Here is a 19,818-nt window from a genome sequence, read left to right as displayed (position 1 = left end):
GACCATGGTAATTTCTACTACGTATTTCTACTACTTCAGGTTGGCCTGCAGTCTGCAGAGAGGGTGGATCAAGAGGAACTGACAAATCCGAAAGCCAACGATTGCTTAGAGGTCTGAATTATGTGTCAGGATGTGTGGCATAATTGTCCATGGGACCATGGACCCAACCTATAGCTCCCGACGCCCGTCACTTTCAAACCGGGATGTACCAAAAGTGGGGCGTACTTTCACTTTGAAACGTTACATTGTGCAGATAAAATTATCTTCCCGTTTACCATCTCTGATCACTCGGCTGCTTTAGGAAAAAAAAACATTTGAGGTCACTAGTGGTCGTTATCATGAACTGAATGCATGTGAGGGTCATCGGGTATGGCAATGACTATTGTTAACCTCTCAAAAACTTACAGCTGCTAATTTATCAAGCATTTGAATTCCACACTCCACGATAATAAAGGTCCATCATTTCCAGGGATGAGACTGAGCTGGGGAAAAAAAATCTGAAATTTATCGATCGCCGTCCTGGGGGAGGGGTTTAAGGGGAGGGGGCCCCTCCCCTTTAGAATTTTTTTGTCAGGTAAGGAGGGCTTAAATGCAAAATGGTGGACTCTAGATGGAATCTATCACATCACGTAACTCGCCAAAAAAGTGTGGAATTTCTGCTTGTATAATTTATCCATTAGCTTTTTTGAACCAAAAAAAGGCTTTTTTGCTTGCTTTGTGCTACTTGATTCCACCACTGGTCAAATTCGGTGTTCCTTCCCTTCACAGTCCAGCATGTTCGGCAAAAAAAAAAAAAAAAAAATTAATAAAAAAATTAATAAAAAAAAATTAATAAAAAAATAATAAAAAACGCGAATTACGAGAAAAAACGCGAAAATGAAAAAAAAAAAAATCGGAAATCCGCGTTTCCGCGGAAGAGTCTCATGCCTGATTTTCTCATGGTTTTGAAAGAATCTGAAGGGTACAGAATATCATTTCGAAATAGATGTGTATTCAACAACATTCTGCTAGGCCACCCCGTACACTTGAGCCAATGTCTTCAAATGAAACTGTTGCGTACAATTCCGATCCTCGTTTTCGGGAAAAATTGATTTAGAGATGATCCCTGTAAGTTCTGCAGAGAAGCGAATCTCTGAAATTTGCATAACCTGAATTTTGCTTTACAGACCTAGGTATATGTATCACTTTGACTTTAAATTTTTGATAAAGTTTGAACCCTCCCACGCCTTCCATTGTATGAGAGTTGATCATATAAATCACAAAATATTACACGTAGATTCCATTCTAACGTAACGTGTTCCTTTGTCAATTAATTTTGACAATATCAGTAATTAAATATTCATAAAATAATAAAGTAAAGATTTGCATGTCAATATCCGTGTAAAACAAAAGAAAATTAAACAAAACCAATAAACAGAAGACACAACACAAGTACATCATTTTTAAATGCAATTTATTCGTTTGTTATGAATAACACAACTAACATGTTTTTGTACACAGTATTCACATGGTATTCTTAGTTTTAACTAATCCTGAAGCCATCGTTTCCAATGACTGGTTAAGCATACATCATGGGTTTTTCAGCTATTTTGGGGAAGTTGATTACATCAAAGAGGTTTATAATATGTGGCTACTATCAAATGCATTTCTCTGAGAAACATTCCAATTATTAGATCAATAGAAATTCTTCCATTAAATCATTCAGAAACAGGTTTCGCAAAAACATGGAATCTTCTACGAAATACCTTACACAAAGATTCCCATCAAATCGTCATCATGAGAATAATACACAAATAAGACTTCCATTTTACTGGAGGATCACTAGGATGGTAGGCCCCTATTTCACTGCTCACATCTTAAGTACCTCCCAACAAGTCTTCCAGTCCTCCCCACACCGCCCCCCCCCCCTTCCCTGTCCACTGCAAGGAAATTTGGAGCTCATATGAGCTATGTAGGTAAGAATTATACTGTCCTGTATTGCCCCTGGTACCAACTAAGGCAACACTTTTTCCTAATGTGGTATCTTTCGGTGACATAATCGTTTTAAAAATGCAACTCATTCCAAATAATGGTAAAAGGCTGATTGGCAGTCGTATAAAGTGTATTCACGGTGAAAACAATGATAAAAAAAAAAAAATAAACAATTTTCAAATCTGCAAACTACTTTCAATATTCTATTGAAGGATGTGTGAGTGTGGTCAAGAACTTGAAGGATGATCCAATCTCATCAACACAGGATTTCTTGGACATTTTCTGATTGGTAATTAAAAACAAAACAAAAACAACAAATGATTCCTTGCTGCCTACCGTCAGGAACAAAAGAACGGCTTGTAGAAGAAAAAACAGTAGTAGTGAACATGGCCTCTTCTTACCCCCTCTACCATATTCAAGGAGGTAAGTGACCAGATGGAGGTATTTGATATAACTGGTTGCAGTTTTGCTCTTGTTGAAAGATACTTTCTCTTGCCATCAAATCATCTTTGGAGAATAAATAGTTTGTTGTTTCAATACAGGAGAAGTAAGGTCTAGCAACATCATCGTCATTTGGTCTATGTCATAGAAATACTTCCGATGCAAGGCTTCTGCAAACAGGTATGAAAAATTCCCTTCCATATCTGAGATATCAGTTTGTTTCTTCACAAACAAGCTTGATGTGGTTGATCAAATCTTTGGTTATCTTTTGTTGTTAGCAGTTTTGGAGTTGTTGTTCAGCATGAATTAAAGCTATGGATGTTAATTGGGTTTGCTTCTCCTTTGGACATCAAACATACTTCTGTAAAATTTGGAGAAGTCTGTTCCACAGTTTGTTTCTGATCTACCACACTTTAATTGCAGAGGTAGCTAACCTTACATAATTCTGCATATATAACAGGTTAGCAAAGTGCCAACCTAACTCCCTCTGGGGCACAGAGGCACCATATGCTTTCCCAACAGCCCCCTTCGTCCCTTTAAAGTGACTTTTGAAGGCACAACCTGAATACAAAGTTGGTATGTTTTGGCCTGAAGTGCTTACAGAAATCTGTTGACCTTGGAGGACCCCATGACCTTGCTGGCCAATTAGCTAGGGTTACCTAGAAGAAACTTTGGACTTTAAAGAGGGCTACATAGAAATGGTCACTTATAACATGATGCAAATAACCGACATCCTTTAAAATCAGCTGCATCTAATAAACGCAGTGTTACGTTTGAACCACACAATCAACTCTGAACAACGGGGACTATTAGTTTTGCTGGAAAGACAATATATAATTTTGTTACCAAAACGGTAGAATCCTTAATAATTGAAACGTATGGTTGACAGTACCCTCAGCATTTTTCTCAGCTGCCTGTTAGATTATCCAGCACTTCATCCCACTAGTTCAGCACTACAACCCTTACATATTAAAATTCAAACAAAATTTAAACTAACAGCTCTGATAATATTTAAATTTTAATTCAAAAGTGTGAATTTCGTCACAAATTTCCTTTTATTCTGACCTACAAGATAATTTCAGATTAACATAACAAGTCCTCTAATATCACACATTTACCATCTGGCAGCAAACTTAACACAGTTGTTCAAGATTGCTTTCATCACAATCCTGGATATCTGTCAGTTTCAAATTTGGATTCTTGATTCAAAGAATTGAGAATGTGACAAAAGGGTAACAGCTTTTGTCTTGCGGAAGACATATGCACCCCTGAGGTAGGTTGGCCTCAATAAGCCTTTCCATACTTTGTACTCCATCTCCATTGCACAAGTCCATTGCCATTTTCAAACTTGCCCAAATACAAACTATGTGTATGTTGTTTGTATTCCAAAATCTAGCTAAACAAATGATAACCTACTTAACAATGAACACCCTTTTAGCAGATGCCTTGCTTTGAGACAAAAATCTACTACAAACTGGGATTATGGGTGTCGCTGAAATTGTTGCGACTTTTGCATTGTTACTTTAAGTCAACAAGGTTCCATAGTTCATAAACACTAAAACAATCTTGCCAGTTATCTAATTTTGGAATATTTTCTTAACTAGGAGGAAGGTATAGTTGGGACACCGTTTGATGTGACTGTTTATTGATAAATACTAAATGCATAGTGGAATAGCTAGCTTATTAAGGAGAGACCAAGCAGCGTACATGTACTGCTAAACTGGTTGTGAACCAGCAGTATATGATCACAGCCATATCTCTATGTGTACCGTTTACCTTTCCAACATTCCAGCCAAGCGGTGTTTGCTGTTAAGATTTGACACAGTTGTCTATCAGTAAGTACTAACAGTATAGTCAAAAAGACACTCTAAAGAATACCAATAGGCAGCCTCTTTACTATGCGATCAACCGCTTCACTGGTCATGGAACCACCAGTACACACACATCTCCATGTGTACAGTAGCCTGTTCTTACTTCTAAGCCAAGGAGTTAAGTACAAAATGCTGGTCCATTCATGTTTGGACTTGAAAGTTAAATAAGTTTAGATATTCCTACAACTACTCATTTGCAACCATATTAACATTTGTAACCTTTTCTGCCTTTGACCCAAGAAGTACATATGGCACCTCCTCGGGTTCATTCCATTTATGGCAAGCCCTTGGGATAAAAAATGACATCCTGAGTTTGACGAATACCAACGTGTTTATCATGTGAACATAAATAAAATTGACGGAATCGTGACAGAAGAGGCCTACCGTTTGACCCGAAGGTCTCCCGTTTCATTTGCTAACATTTCTCACAAAACTTATTTTCACTTTGCTGAATATTTGAAGGTCTGTTGAATGTTAAACCCCACTATAGTTTTCCATCCATGTTCTGAATAAGTCTGGTAATACTGTTGCTATTGCAGCGGCACGACTCACCATCCCACCCTGCTTGTGATTTATTAACGATACTTCTCAATCTTTTCCTCGTGATGACTTTCGACAGTACCCCGGATGGCTTTGGTCGACACCGACATGATTTTTCCATTTACGCAAGACCCTGCCAAACCTGCGGACAACTTCTCTCTCGTCTGTATCCACAACAGCTCGGGTAACGGTAGATCGACGTGGACGTGACTTTTCCAAGACTCATAAACCTGCAAGACACCAGCCATGATTTTTTCCCATCTGTATCGTAAAATGGCTCTGGAAACTACACAGCAGCTTGGACATGACTTTTCCATGACTCGTGAATGCAAGGACCAGTTAAAACGACTGCATTCGCCTGTATCATGTGACCGACTTAGGTAAAACTGCAGCCTCTGCTACACTAAATACAAATTCCAGGCAGCCAAATTGCACATGACTGCCGTGATGTAACATTGCTGTGCCTTCCCAACCAGCATTGTCCGACTGAACGTCCGTTGCACATCGGCAAGGTCTTTCGACCAGCCTCACCACTGACGTCCTGTCTGTAGATTCAGACGACTTAGTCCTCTTGGAAAACTTCCGCACCGACTTCACAAAAGACGAGGATACTTTGTTCACAGATCTTTCGATCACCGCCCCCGTATATGTCACCCTGTCGACCGTCGTTCCGAATTCACTATAATTTAAGAGTTCAAAGTGCCTCGACGCCTGAGTGAGGAGGTAAAAAAGCCCCAAAAACAGAGGAAGAGAAAAGAAAAAATAGTAACTGGTGATGAAAGATATTTCAGACGTTTAAATATCAACAGCATTTCTCACCACCGACACTAAGCAATTTCTTTTTTACCCAGGATACTTTGCTGGTTGAAGATTTGTGTGTCATCTTTACCAACGATGGGTATACTTCCTGCAAAAATTTCTTTTTAATCAGATCCATAAGATATTTTGGAGATCAAAAAAAAAAATAATAGAAAAAAAAGATGGAGCAATTTATTGCCCACAAAGTATCAGAACTGTCTACCATTTGAACACCACTTTGTACTGAAAAATGACAACCTCACCTCATCATAGAAAATGCTTGCATGTTTGGCAGAGATAAAGTTGCAATGTCCATAATAGCTGAGGCACATGTCTGCATCAGAACCTACGTGGAAAGAAATACATGGTTAGCACTGTGAACATCAATGGCTAAAAACATGTGTGTGTATGTGCATATATATATATATGTATATAACAAACACAAAAGCTGGTATGCAAGAAAAATTAAGATATTGTGCAGTAAATTCTGACCTTTGACATTCATGATAAACACTACAGATCATCTACTCACCAACGGCAAGCTACACACCAAGTTTGAATTTCACCCGACTTCCACTTCTTGAGAAAATTGTGTTGAACAATGTTTTCAGACTTTGACCTGTCCTGACCTCAAATGACCTTTGACCAATACCAACAACAATCCCAAACCAGTTCAACCAAAGGGGAACCTACACACCAAATATGAAGTATTATCCTTTTGAAGTTTACAAGCGTTTACGAGCAAGTGTCACAACACACCATTACCATCGCATAGATTCCTTCTGCCTTCAGGAAGGGATCAAAAGAGTGATATTTGATACAGCTATTATACTACATGTCTTGACATTTAAAGATTCTATAGACTTCTATTGCTCAAATCAGAAATCCACACGTTCCTCTGTAGATACACATTTTTGGTATTTGCGCAGTAAGATATATTACTCTACAAATACTAACTTTGTTTCCATTAATTTCACTTTCAAGATGATGCATTCAAAAATTTTTCCAAGTGCTTAATTCAAAAGCAAATGGTTTAATCAACCCTTTATACCCTGTTACAGATAACAGAATAACCGTATTTCATACCAACGGGAACGAAAATAAAAACAATGTGAATTCAATAACCAGCGCAATTAAATACTCACTGTTTCCAATACTGAAATATTTCCTCCTCATCTTTACAGACTTCAAACAGTCCTTAGATGGAAGAGGGCAGAACACACCCAAAATGGGTGTAGGCGTGTCCTTGGTTGGCACCGGAGAGGGTTGGTCGATGTCACTATTTGGTGAATCTTTGGTAGTAGCTGCAGGCGGTGTCTGCATTAATGAGATGAGGGAGGATGTTTAAAAACTACAAACATTTTTGTCCATTTTATGTTGACCTATCCATTGAGATTAGCATCTATTTCTATAACAGGAACTAAATTAAAAGAGTAAAAACTACTTTGAAATGTTATAAATTAATTCCTTTACATTTAAGCTGCTTTCAATGTATGTATGAAATTTTCAAAAGTTGCAGGGAAAATTTAATTGTTTTTTCACCACGTAGCAAATTCAATCAAAATAATTTGCAAAAGTCTTGTCACAAAGTTAACAGAACATGGAAATGTCCTGTAACCAATGAAAGATGTAAACTGGAGAAATGTTAAAAGTTATGTTAATATTAAAGAGTATTTCATTGGTTAACTTTCAGAGAGAAAGAAGTAGTACCTTTGAGGGCAGAAGTTGTTGAAGCCTTTGCCAGGCTAAAACTTGGATTAACTTCTCATCAAGATGACTCAATTCAGCATCTGCTTGAAAGGAAAGAAGATAGCTTACAAAAATTCATTATTCCCATATTCCGTAGGATTTTAATATAGAGATGATTTCTAAACAGCAATTAATAAATGGCAACAATAGCAAATCCACTAACTAACAGACATAATTATATTTCATTTAATATAATATCCTCATACAACTTGCATGAACCAGTAACTTACACACTGTTGTAGTTGAGGTTAACTAGTAACTTACACTGTTGTAGTTGAGGTTAACTAGTAACTTACACACTGTTGTAGTTGAGGTTAACTATTAACTTACACACTGTTGTAGTTGAGGTTAACTATTAACTTACACACTGTTGTAGTTGAGGTTAACTATTAACTTACACACTGTTGTAGTTAAGGTTAACTATTAACTTACACACTGTTGTAGTTGAGGTTAACTAGTAACTTACACTGTTGTAGTTGAGGTTAACTAGTAACTTACACACTGTTGTAGTTGAGGTTAACCAGTAACTTACACACTGTTGTAGTTGAGGTTAACTATTAACTTACACACTGTTGTAGTTGAGGTTAACTATTAACTTACACACTGTTGTAGTTGAGGTTAACTAGTAACTTACACTGTTGTAGCAAAAAGGAGAACTCCCTGACATAATCTTTACTGAACATTATCCATGTAGCTTGAATGAATCTTGAGAGATAAATGGAATATGGTTATGGAAAGAAACAGGCTTTCTAGAAATTAAAAGCCTTCTCAAAATCCACCCTTACCTACAGATCCTTCTACACAGGACTGCAGTGTGTTATTAAGACTGAGGAGAGCGGGCGATGTCCGCAAGGATATAGATGTTAATTTGTCCGAGAGGGGAGCTGAATTACTGCTGGACACCAGTTTATCAGGACCTGTTATGACAAAGACAATTTCACAAAAGTTATTCTCTAATTAATTTCCCTCCCTTCTTCACCTTCCCACACACAATCACACCAACCGACCAATGCAGAAGATGTATTTACAAATTGTATAATTTCAGAAGTCTTAACTTCTTTCGAAAAAGTCAAAGAAAGGAAAATTGTTAAGGTTAAATCTGACAAGCAAGAGACTTTTTGATGAGGTATTTATTTAACACCTCTTGTGAAATTAAATGCAGATATCAACAATTTTTTTGTATGTTACATTTAGTATTACATTTAGTATGTTACATTGCACACAGTGCATGCTGCTACAAGTGAATATTTCCAAATCACCCTACCATGCAAATTTAAAATGAAATCACTGCACAATGGCATGAATTGCCAAAGAAAACAATTTGCTTTATCTTACCGCTACTGCCATGAAGCGACGCGGTCTTAGCGGTCGTGCTGCTCGACCTCCCTGGAACCATAATGGTGGTAACCCGTAAATTTTGCAAGGAACTAGTTGATACCGTTTTCACAGAGGAGGGGGATAAATGCCCGCTAGTCTGTGTTGTCGAGACGCCAGAAGTTTTTAAACTTTGGGTTGTAGCTAATTTAACATGATTGGCGGGCCTTTCATCCAAACACTTGTCCACAGAGTTACTCCTCGAGATAAAGTCTTTCAGTTGGTCAGCCCTCTTGGTCTTCTTGTTGGTGGAGCCCCCGTGATGGTCCATGACCTCGTTCTTGTCCGGAACCGACGGTCCATTCGATAAAACTTCGGGGCCGTTGGTCAGTTCCTTCTTGAGCCCGTCTCTGATTTTATCTTTAAACTCGCCTGTCTCATGAGTCCTGACAGGATCTAATCCGACGTGATTCTCGTGCTTGGAATTATGTATATGATTGACCTCACTGATCGATGGTGGTAACCCATGGGATAATTTACTGGACGAGTAGTTGGTGACCGGCATCTCTTTGGGCTTCTCTGATTTTAAAAGCTGTGGTGCGCTGACGATCTTCTGCGTCACTGGCACCGATTTGGACAGGTCCTTTTTGGTCAGATGAACGGCGATACTGGACTGCAGACTTATGACTGATTTCAACCACTGGAAAAGAAATGAAACAGGGTTAAAAATTTATCCTGTGTCAAAAAAATCGGAAAGTGCTATACAAGTGTAAAAAAATTTTGGAGCCTTTGAAACTCCTGCACAAACTTTGAACACTTAAGATTATTCCCTGATAATGTGGTGTATAAAATTACTCCCAGTTTGAAAGCAGCTATTCCCCAAGCAGACACCTTCAAACTGGGGGTTATCTAGGTAAAACTTTGTTTGCAGAGAAGTAACAAAGGGATTCATGGAATATACTGTATTGGTAACAGTCACTGTTATTACTTGGCACATCCACTTGCTGAGAAACTAATTTTAAAACGTTGCTTTGAACACACATTTTGGGGGAGGGGAAGGGGGGAGTGGTGCATAACAGCTTGCACCTATTTAAGCTAGCAGTGCTACTGATGTCATGTGCAACCATGGCAACGAAAAGAAGCTGTTACCAAAACCGTCTACGTTAAATTTTTTCTCTATCCTAAGTTCCTAATAGTTTAGTTACTTAAGTAGTGACCTGGCAGGTTAGTCATATTTTTTTTTAAATGCAGAAGATTTTAACTTTTCTATGGTACTTAAACTTCAAAATTTGTTTCTATTTCAGTGGTTTTCTGTAAAATTCTTGTAGAATAATATACTATGGACTGGTATAATGTAATGCATACCTGATCGTCAAATATTTCACAGAATTTTTCTTCTGGAATCTATCCTATTTTACATATTGTATCATTCCTTTATAAATATGCCATACGTGGATTCCTAAGGTAATAAATAATAGGACACCGACCTCTTCCTTTTCCACTGGAGTGCATAGCCTCTCTGATACGCTGGATGTGTTTGCCCATGTTCCCCTTGGGGACGTTGGTAATAATGACGGTGGGTGTCTGTAATGCTCTTTAACTGAAAATGGTACCTGTTGTTGGAAAAGATGAAGATATGAAATTGAGAAGGCAGAAGAAGAAATAAAAGTCCCCCAAAAACTATGGAGAGGAAAAATAACAGCTCTTAAGATCAGGAAGGGTACTGGAGTGAGGGTGGGGAGGGGGGGGGAAGGATGGGATGATCAAGGAGCCAAATTACTTCATGAACTCCATCAGGTCGGTCTGACCTCATCTATTAAATTTTCTGCAGGATTCACCGGATGTCAATTAAGTTCATCAGTTTGCTGCATAAACATTATCGGATTCTTTCGGGTCACCGCTGAAACTATTTTTTTCACTTTGGTTACAGTTTCCTTCTTCTTAGTTTGACAGAAATGTAGGGAGACCAATTCACATTTTGAACATTTTGCTTTGACCACCAGAAATAAATAGTAAGCTAACATACTGCTGCATTTGGAATGAACTTTCAAAACTTGGCTGACTTTTTTCTCTTTTGAAATACTTCAATCCCTGATTCCTACTTTTTTTTTTACACTTCAAAATAGGGAAGCGATACATTGTCTTCCTTCCAAATCCGTCGACAAATTTACTAGCAAGACTAGTCTCGCTTGCAAGTAGAAATGGTCTGTACATAAGAGATGCAATGGCTTTATTGTTGTTCACACTTTCAATCCCACTTTCAAAAAAGGAGAAAAAACAAAGCTGTAACAGGAACAGACAGAAAATAGATGATTGAAATTTGATTAGTAAATTCTGTTTTGATATAAACCAAGATAAAAAGAGTATTTATCAGGTCCCTGAAGTGGATATCCACACTCCTACAGTGAGGCTCTACGTTCAGCATTGACCGTACAGATGAGAGAAGAGAAACGGTTGCTCTTTACCTGTGACGGTTTCCGTCTCTCCGGTTTATCCTTCCAAGGCGGTCCAGTAGCGTGGATCTTATTCAAGAAGTCCAGTTTGACCGCATGTTGGTTTATCCTGTTGTTGATATCATGGTATATCTTGCATTTCTCAGTATAGCTCGCCTTGGCAAACTCGGGCTACGAGGAAATCGGAAAACTTGCATAAGCTGATAACCAATGCAAACGGTGGCTTCAACACGATTACACTTCACATTGTGAGACATTGGCAAGGATTAAATCAACAGCTAACTGTGTCCCTTAAACGAACCAAAAATTGGATGGTCTTCACAGTCAGTGGTCTAGAATCTCAGACCAGACCACCCTAACAGTTAGCCTTCACGTCAAAATGCTGAAGGGCAATGGTTGCGCAATTATATACACAAGAACCTGCATAGCTTTCGTCACAAAGACACACAAAAAGGACAAAACAAAAAAGCTAAACAAGATGAAAGCAGAATAAACGTTAAAGCCATTGGCTATGCTTCAGAAAGATGCAAATACAATATTTTGACTAATCTTTCTTGTTTTTGGAGGGTCGCAGGATTTCTTCCAGCCAGATGTCGGAACCTTTTAACTACAGTCTTCATTACTTGCAGATGGTAATCGATGGAAGTTAGTACCGTGGCATCAAGTTGACAGGACGAGTTATGACATACACACATGCTTTATGAGCATCATTTCTGAGTGGTGGGGGTCTGGTGGGGTTAGGCATAGTCCTCCATGGTGGGTAATAAAGATTGCAGATCAAAGTGATCAAGGAAACAAAGATATTCTTACCAGGCCATTCTCTGGATGGTTCGGGCACATCCACCTCCCCGTCGGGAAAGTAGTCAAAGGCGGGCTTAAACAGTCTCGATGAAACAACAGAGGGCAGTAGTCACACTGTATCAACGGATCGACTCTACAACTCCTGTCGGCACACAAATAAGAAGACAAACAAGCAGGTTTGTTAAGTTGTTTTATCGAACGGTTTTCTCTAAACGAGTTCCACAATAATTACTTTTTGCTTTGTTTTATCACATCTATAGGCTCTTACGCCTGTTGCAGCCAATCAACAGAAATAAACATACATGGGTATGACTCTGAAAGAATTCTGAATAATATTTTTACTGATACTGTCACAGTTGACTGAGGTGGTTGCACAAGGTCCAACCATGCTATTATGCTAAACGTAGCCATGACAACCATCTTTTTTGTAACAAATAATATCATGCTGTAACCAGAGTGGAGACTGTCTGCGTGGTTATTTGCCGACTGAAGAAAATTAAAACCAACAGAACAGTAGCCAAATGTCCTTAGAAAAACCAAGTTTCTACTTAAATTCTCTCCTCTTCAATACCAAGGGTTCCCCATCATTCACCCTTAAGGGGTATCCTCCCCCTCCAATCCTCAATTCTACAATATCTACAATATACTGACTTGTTACAGAGAAAGCACATCTTTGCGGGAAGCGGTACCATTCCATTTTCAAGCTCGTGGATATGTTTAAAATTCTTGCTGACGTCTTCTTTCCTTCTCTTTCTCGTCATTCCTTTGAGAAAGAAAAAAAAAATGCAGGTAGGTTAGATTTGGTTTATCTTTAATTAAAGAAATAAACCCTGAGGTGGCCTCTCAACTGACAAATTTGCAAAGTTTCGGTGACGTCAACATTGCAAACCTGCTTGTCCGATGTATAGAATATCAGAGAAAGACAAATAAAGATCACACACAGAGATCACACACAGAGATCACACACAGAGAGATCACACACAGAGAGAACATAGAGAGATCACACACAGAGAGATCACACACAGAGAACACACACAGAGAGATCACATACAGAGATAACACACTGAGATCCCACACAGAGAGATCACACCCAGAGATCTGAGATCACATGCACAGATCACACACAGAGAGATGACACAAAGCGATCACACACAGAGAACACACAGAGATCACACACAGAAATCCACACAGAGTTCCCACACCTGAGAGTTCCCACACCTGAGAGATCACACACAGAGAGATCACACACAGAGATCACATACAGAGATAACACACTGAGATCCCACACAGAGAACACACATGGAGATCAAGAAGGGCCTCAGATGGTTTACATAGCAATTCAAATCTGTCACCACAACATTTTGTGGTTAACTTTGAACTTCAGACTTATGTTACACGTCGTGGAAACCTAACCTGGGCACAAGATGGAGGGAAAAACGATGGAAACATTTTGCACTGACTGAAAGTAAACTGCATTTGTGATTGATTGACTTAGGAAGGGTTGGTAATCATTTTTGATCCACTGTGGGAGTGATACTTTATAGGTTCCGTAAAATATCTGACGACTGAACGCAGAACGCTGGTTGAAAATAATTCCTCATGAGGAAGAACAAAGTACCTGGCAATGGAGCATGTGTCATGACCTCAGCTGGCAATTGGAATTGTTTAGGGTTCTGGATGGATGCAGCTTTGATGAGCATTAAGAGAGGGTTTCCCTTCGATTGGAGGATCTCCTCCATATCATCCTCGTCCGGGTCCGTCTTCTCTGGTCTCTCCTGATCTTCTTTCTTTCCAGTTTTAATTTCCTTTTGAGCTTCCCTATGAGGAAGAAAATGAGTTTGTTCATCAGTTTTGTAAGGAAAGGAAAGCAAAGAGAGGCAGCTAGGGGTGAAGAATGGGGCAAAGGGCAATTTTTGGCTGAGGAAGGGATGGTGGCCTTTTGACATTGAGGTAACATGAGCCACTAAATCAAAGGTAACACCAATTGGCTGGTTCAATTCTCAAATGATTCAGATGAAACGGCATCTAGGCCTGTGTGCAATCACATATTTATTTCTCCAGAATAACTCAAAATGGTATTATGTCATAGTTTTGTATGATAGAAAGAAATACATTTATTTGGATTGGAAAAAATTGTACACTTATGTGATTCAACATGGTAATATTTAATCACAAAACATTGATTGTTTAGTGAGGGATAACAATAGGCCTACGAGGGACATTGCAAAAGACAACACCTAACAGCAGAATGGGTGTTTTTTTCTTTTCTTTTCAAGTATGATCATTTTCACACAAAGGTGGGAAACATCTTTGAACAGGTTTCTACCCATTGTACTAAGGGAGTAAAGGATAGACTAACTCTAAATGTGAGAGAGTGTATCATAAATTACTCATTTTGCAAAGGAAAATGAAAGTATACTATGCCTTCCAGTAGTTTGAAGCACGATATAGCACCCCAAAAGGACACCAACTATCTACACCACGGTGTTAAAGATGCTTTTCAAGCTCGTCCCTGGCCATGCCTTGAGAAAATCCCTGAACCTTTGACTTACTTGTAAGCTTGTAGCTGCGCTAATCTCATACACTGTTTACCGTCTCTTCGTAGCCGGTCGTTGAGCCTCACGGGAGTTTTCCGAGGTTTAAAGTAATCTCCGCTTTGACGCTTGTCCTCAATGCCTCGGATGTCATCTTTCATAGTGATGGACTTGGGAATGTTCATGGCTGCAACTATTTCTGCATCCGTCTTTTCCATGTGCTTTATGTGCAATAACAATACTAAGATCAATGAAAGCCAGTCTGGACTTAAAAGAAATTTAAGTATTTACCACATTTGCCCCTTAAAGGGAATAATTTTTTAAATTTGTGTGTACATAGCAGCTTTGCAGGGTTTTTGGGGGGTGGACGTGGGGGAGGTGGGGGGGAGGCCCTCCAAGCTCCAAACACACTCAAGTCGCCCTAAGTTCTCTGTGAACAAACATTGATATACAGTACACATCTATGCATCTGTATAACAATTAACAAATTTTGAATAGCATTTTGCAATGGCATATCAGATAAATAATTCCCTGCCTGGTCTTGTTGACACTATAACTTTACCCTTCTGCACTGTATATACCTCTCAACGTTTAGTACTAATTTCTCAATTATTTTGTGAAACTCTCTACATTTTGTTCCCCCAGAGATTATCATTCTGACATTATTTTCCATGATCAAAGAAATGAACTTGAAAAGTTTTAAATTTAGAAAGTTGAGTTTCGTTCCCATACCACACACAAATACACTGGAGATCCATTTCACATAATTCTGAGTTCTATCAATGCCTTGAAGTCAAACTCTTACAGCTAGTATTTATCGACACTTCCAATAGCAAAATACAATGAACTATGTCCTAAAACATGATGTTATAATACATTCACCACTCACTAGACATTTCTCACAAGTACTAAGTGTTTGATAGTTCTGACGTCAGGGAATTTGAATACTAACATCAAATAAACTTAGTTTGAACCGAGAAGGACCAATGTAATTATCATCAATGTATTAAACACCATACCTGTGGTGCTACGGTGCATTTATGACACACCCAGTCTCCTGTCGGGAGGTCTTCCTCTTCTAACGGTGGGTCGCTGAAAGGAAATTGAAAAGGAAAAACGATACATACTCATGTTAATACCCAATCTCTTAATTTAGTACTGCAGCAACTTGAACAATTTGTATTTAACATTAATTTGTCAACAATAGGTACAGTACCCATTTTACCAGATTTTTTAACTATATCCCAGAAAAGGTAATATATACCATCGATTGACACAAGCTTGACAAATCTACTTCTTTTCAGTTTAAATAAAACTTAATTTTGCTTGGTATTGTCAAAGAACAGAAAGTTCCCCAATATTAAGTTCCCACCTCAGTATTTGAGAGAGTGGTCAGATGCGGGGGTCTACGCTCTCGTCCGTCCGATGGAGACATTAAATGGCGGTCCCGGGAGCAGGAATGGGAGCGAATTCACACCCGTCTCATTATCCTCTGAATACTAATCGAAAAGGGATGGCTTGAAATAAGCCGGTGTTCATCCAGGATCTAACACGAATAGGCTCTCAAATAAGCTAAGTCTGTACTTAAGGTCTCTAAACTAAACTTAACTACTCTACTTTGCATACCTGTCCTGATATGAGTAGTGAGTCAGTATCAACTTCCAAGTTAACAAACCACTGTTTATCTTTATGACAGAAGTACTAATGCTACAGTATTCACATATATGATCCTCTTCCTCGTGACACAAAATTACAGCTCTTGAGTGAGATTTGACACAAAAATTATCATTTTTATGAACAAAAGTTGATCCATGATAACAATTTCCAATTAAATTAATTTCAAAACAGCACACGAATAAGGCATTCTTTATGGCTGCAATGGCTACTGTATACAGGTACTGTGCATTCAAAAACTCATTTTATAGTAGTTTATTAAATGTACAGTACTGTAAATGCCAGGTGTGGCCGGAATACTTTAAATACCTCATGGATAAGGGGGATCTAGAAATATTGTTAATGGGAGGCAGCCAGACAAGTATAAGAAGCCATTGATAGCAAACAGGCACATGCCCTGCTTCAGATTAACACTTTGACATGTTCCACCAATATGTACAGTAACTCCAACAGTGTTGCTATATAAAACAGTATACAGTTCTTGGTCATACCTATCAATATTTACTATATTTTCTCCTCCAGGTCAAAGTTCATTCAAATAAAGCTCCCTGTCTTTTACAAGGGAGTGCACAGTATATTAACTGTGATTTCAAACAGAAAGCCTATTGTCTAAGTGAATCTGTGTCAAATTTTATATGAAAACATTCAACAGCAACATTGTACCCAGGATTTTTTTTTCACCTGCTGACCATAATTGAGTTGAAACTGATCATCAAACTGATTGCGCTAATTAATGCAATCCTATGTACAGTACGATACACATTATAATTGACATCAACTGTCAAGTCCATTCAAGTTTAAATTTAAAAGCTTGGTCTTTACAAGGTTTTCAGATTTTTCAAATCTTTTGACCTCAAATGACCTTTGACCTACACATAAAATAACAAAATAAGAATGAAGTTCCACCAAGATGTCTTCTATGAGCTTTTATGATTACAAGGTGTTTTCATACTTTGATTCTTTGCTGGCGTGAAATGGCCTTTGATCTCCACAAATGTCAATGGCATTTATGAGCTCACTAAGATTGATCAATAAATATATATGTTCATCCAGGCTTTGCTACCGCAGTTATTATGTTTCCAAGGTTTTCAGAGTTTCAGCTGTTGACCTTGGTTGACCCTTGATACCCACCAACTTAAATAGTGATCTCATACTAGTATGACATTCTTGGAACCAAGCCAAGGTGTACTCATTGAGTTTCTAATAATTACAAACAATTACCAAATATGTTATTACTGTTCTTAACTTCTTACTGTTGCAATGAATGCCAAATAATTCCATGGGCTACGTTAAAGTATACACATTACTACCACATGGATTCGTTTGTTTAAAACCAAATGGAAAATTCCTGCTTTTTTTACTCCCTTCTTGTCAAAGCACACTTGAATAAAAAGGATCTACTGTACCAAGAGGCATATAAAATATAATTCTATGTAACTAAGGGAAAAACTACAATGAAGTTTCTACTTTAATAAAAAAACTCACCAGTCCCAGACAAAATTTTTACAAATTAAAGAAATTTGTACAATTTAAAGGGAAGGGGAGTAGGGAGGACAAATTTTTATGTTAGACTTGACTTTCTGATTTCCACTGTTAATGTTAGTTTTTGTAAATTATTTGTTATTCAAACAGAAATTTCGAAAAGTAAAGGATCAGTACAAGTGACCTCAGCGAACAAATTCTTTTGACTTGTATCTCTCTGATCTCATCACGACAAATCCCTTTTTCTAAAACCATTTCTAATCTAATATGTAACATGAAAAACAGTAAAGTTAAAAGTACAGATTCCAACCAATGCCACAAACTCTGTGCAAAAAGTATGTGAGCAGAGTTACAGTACACTAGATTTCATTCCTGTATGTTACAAGCCTAATACAATATGAGTGGATTGAATACGAAATACTTCATACTAAACTTTGGTAATACCACAAAGTGACCAAGAACGTACCAACCAATCTTGATACATCTCTGAAATTCTACTTGCTTATAAACTTGCTTATTAACCAGAAAGTAAGCACCTATACAGTAGTCCGCTAGGCTAGGTTTACTTACCAGCATTGTAGGTGAAACGATGCAGGGCAACGATCACAGCATATCAGATCTCCTCCCTCATGACAGCTGTCACAACAGTCTCTATTAGTGGTTCTTCCTGTCCGTCTCGTTTCTCTGTCAATCCGTCTGTATTTTCGAGCTGGTTCATCTGTTTGAGGTGGTGCTATCAAAGCTTGGATTTCCTACAAGATCATTTCCAGAAAAAGAAGTTACATGCCTGACAAAATTACAGCTGACAGTCATGCCATATTTAAGTTTTTAGGCCATGTCTCTATTGTTCCTTAGCTGAGGACTGAGGAATTGAATGATTTCATTGTGGGTAAAACTTAGATTAGAGTCAACTAAGGACTCAATTTCTCTATCTCAAATATGCTAAGGTTTAACATCTGGTTAAACTGACATGTGTTTCTTAGAAATGCGGTAAGTACATCCGTTGGAAGTAGCTTGCCTTCGTACTGCGCTGATAAACATGCCATATCATCAGGCGCACCCGCAGAACGTTATTCTGAGCTATAGCATAGCCTAACAATTAATGAGCCTAGCCTAACCTGAGTTAACAATTAAAATCGAGAGACGATAAAATGAGAGGTAAGAAAGAGTTCGTCAGCGTTGATAACTGACGGTTCTGAGAAACTTCTCACTGGAATAAACACCTAATACATTTTTTCACGTAACATAACGATGGATAGTATTTGCAGTCACTATTGAAGCAGGAATTGTAAATGAGTTCTGAATCTCGAGATTCGTAGACTCAGTCCCGGTCCCGAATGTAGTAATGCGAACTGAAATGACCAGTCAAGTTCCAAGACGAACTGTTGTCCAACATGACCACTGAATGGTTATTCAATCAACGACGATAATGATACTTACATCCATCAGACCCCCTGATGTATCCAAGTCGTACTGAACAGTTGTCGTCATTTTAAGTTTCTCGGTCAACAGATGTTTTAGAGACAGACAGTTTGGTAGGCTCCATTACACTCTCACTCAGTCTTCTCTGCTATGCTATATCATGCATAGTCTCTAGCAGTACTATAATAATACAGAATATACTACAACAGCAATACAGCGCAATGGTACTGTGTTAGCTCATTTGCCGCACTGAATCATGCCGCATTTTGACATTATGTCCTAGCCTCTGACAACCAGTCACTTCAACATTTGTGTCTGACACAAGAAACCCTTCGCATGCACAATACAAGAGGCTGTTGTTAATTGTTCTTGCTGCCGTGACCTATCATGGCGCTACATCCGAACTCGAAAAGAACCAGTCGAAAGAATATAGAGGGGTGTGAAGGGGTGGAAGACAAAGGCAGGGAGAGCGCAAGGGGCATATCGGGAAGAGGAGGAGGGAAGAAATTTCAAGCGGCAGTGGAGCATGTGACTTGGATGTTAGGGGCGAACCAAAAAGTTCAGTTGCCAGGTGCATTCACAAAATATCACCATCTTTAAATGATCCGAACCTTCGTCATAGAAAATGCTATTACCGAGTATGTGGCTTAAACTTGAAGTAAAACTACAGTGGAATAGCCCTTTAAGAGTCTTGTATCATATGTAGTTCGAATGCGTTCCGTAGCAGGAAGGGGTGATGGAAGAACGGTAAATACTCATTTATAGTTC

At 38.4% G+C, this 19,818-nt stretch overlaps 1 protein-coding gene across 1 annotated transcript; it reads right to left on the bottom strand.

Annotated features, from left to right (window-relative positions):
- Window positions 1-1,440: 1,440 nt before the first annotated feature.
- Window positions 1,441-19,475, bottom strand: LOC139980790 (PHD finger protein 12-like). Its single transcript, XM_071992725.1, has 15 exons — window positions 19,069-19,475; window positions 18,199-18,380; window positions 15,492-15,564; window positions 14,491-14,693; window positions 13,557-13,756; window positions 12,590-12,701; window positions 11,948-12,080; window positions 11,150-11,308; window positions 10,172-10,297; window positions 8,706-9,384; window positions 8,156-8,287; window positions 7,332-7,411; window positions 6,767-6,938; window positions 5,885-5,967; window positions 1,441-5,534 (listed from the first exon to the last, which is right to left on the bottom strand). The coding sequence occupies exons 1-15, from the start codon at window positions 19,117-19,119 to the stop codon at window positions 5,187-5,189; spliced, it is 2,733 nt and encodes a 910-aa protein (XP_071848826.1). The 5' UTR covers window positions 19,120-19,475; the 3' UTR covers window positions 1,441-5,186.
- Between the last annotated feature and the right edge of the window lie 343 nt (window positions 19,476-19,818).

The sequence above is a fragment of the Apostichopus japonicus genome, chromosome 15 (assembly GCF_037975245.1).
Source record: "Apostichopus japonicus isolate 1M-3 chromosome 15, ASM3797524v1, whole genome shotgun sequence".
Classification (NCBI taxonomy): domain Eukaryota; kingdom Metazoa; phylum Echinodermata; class Holothuroidea; order Aspidochirotida; family Stichopodidae; genus Apostichopus; species Apostichopus japonicus.
The sequence above is the reverse complement of the archived record's forward strand: the minus strand, read 5'-3'. Positions and strand labels throughout refer to the sequence as shown.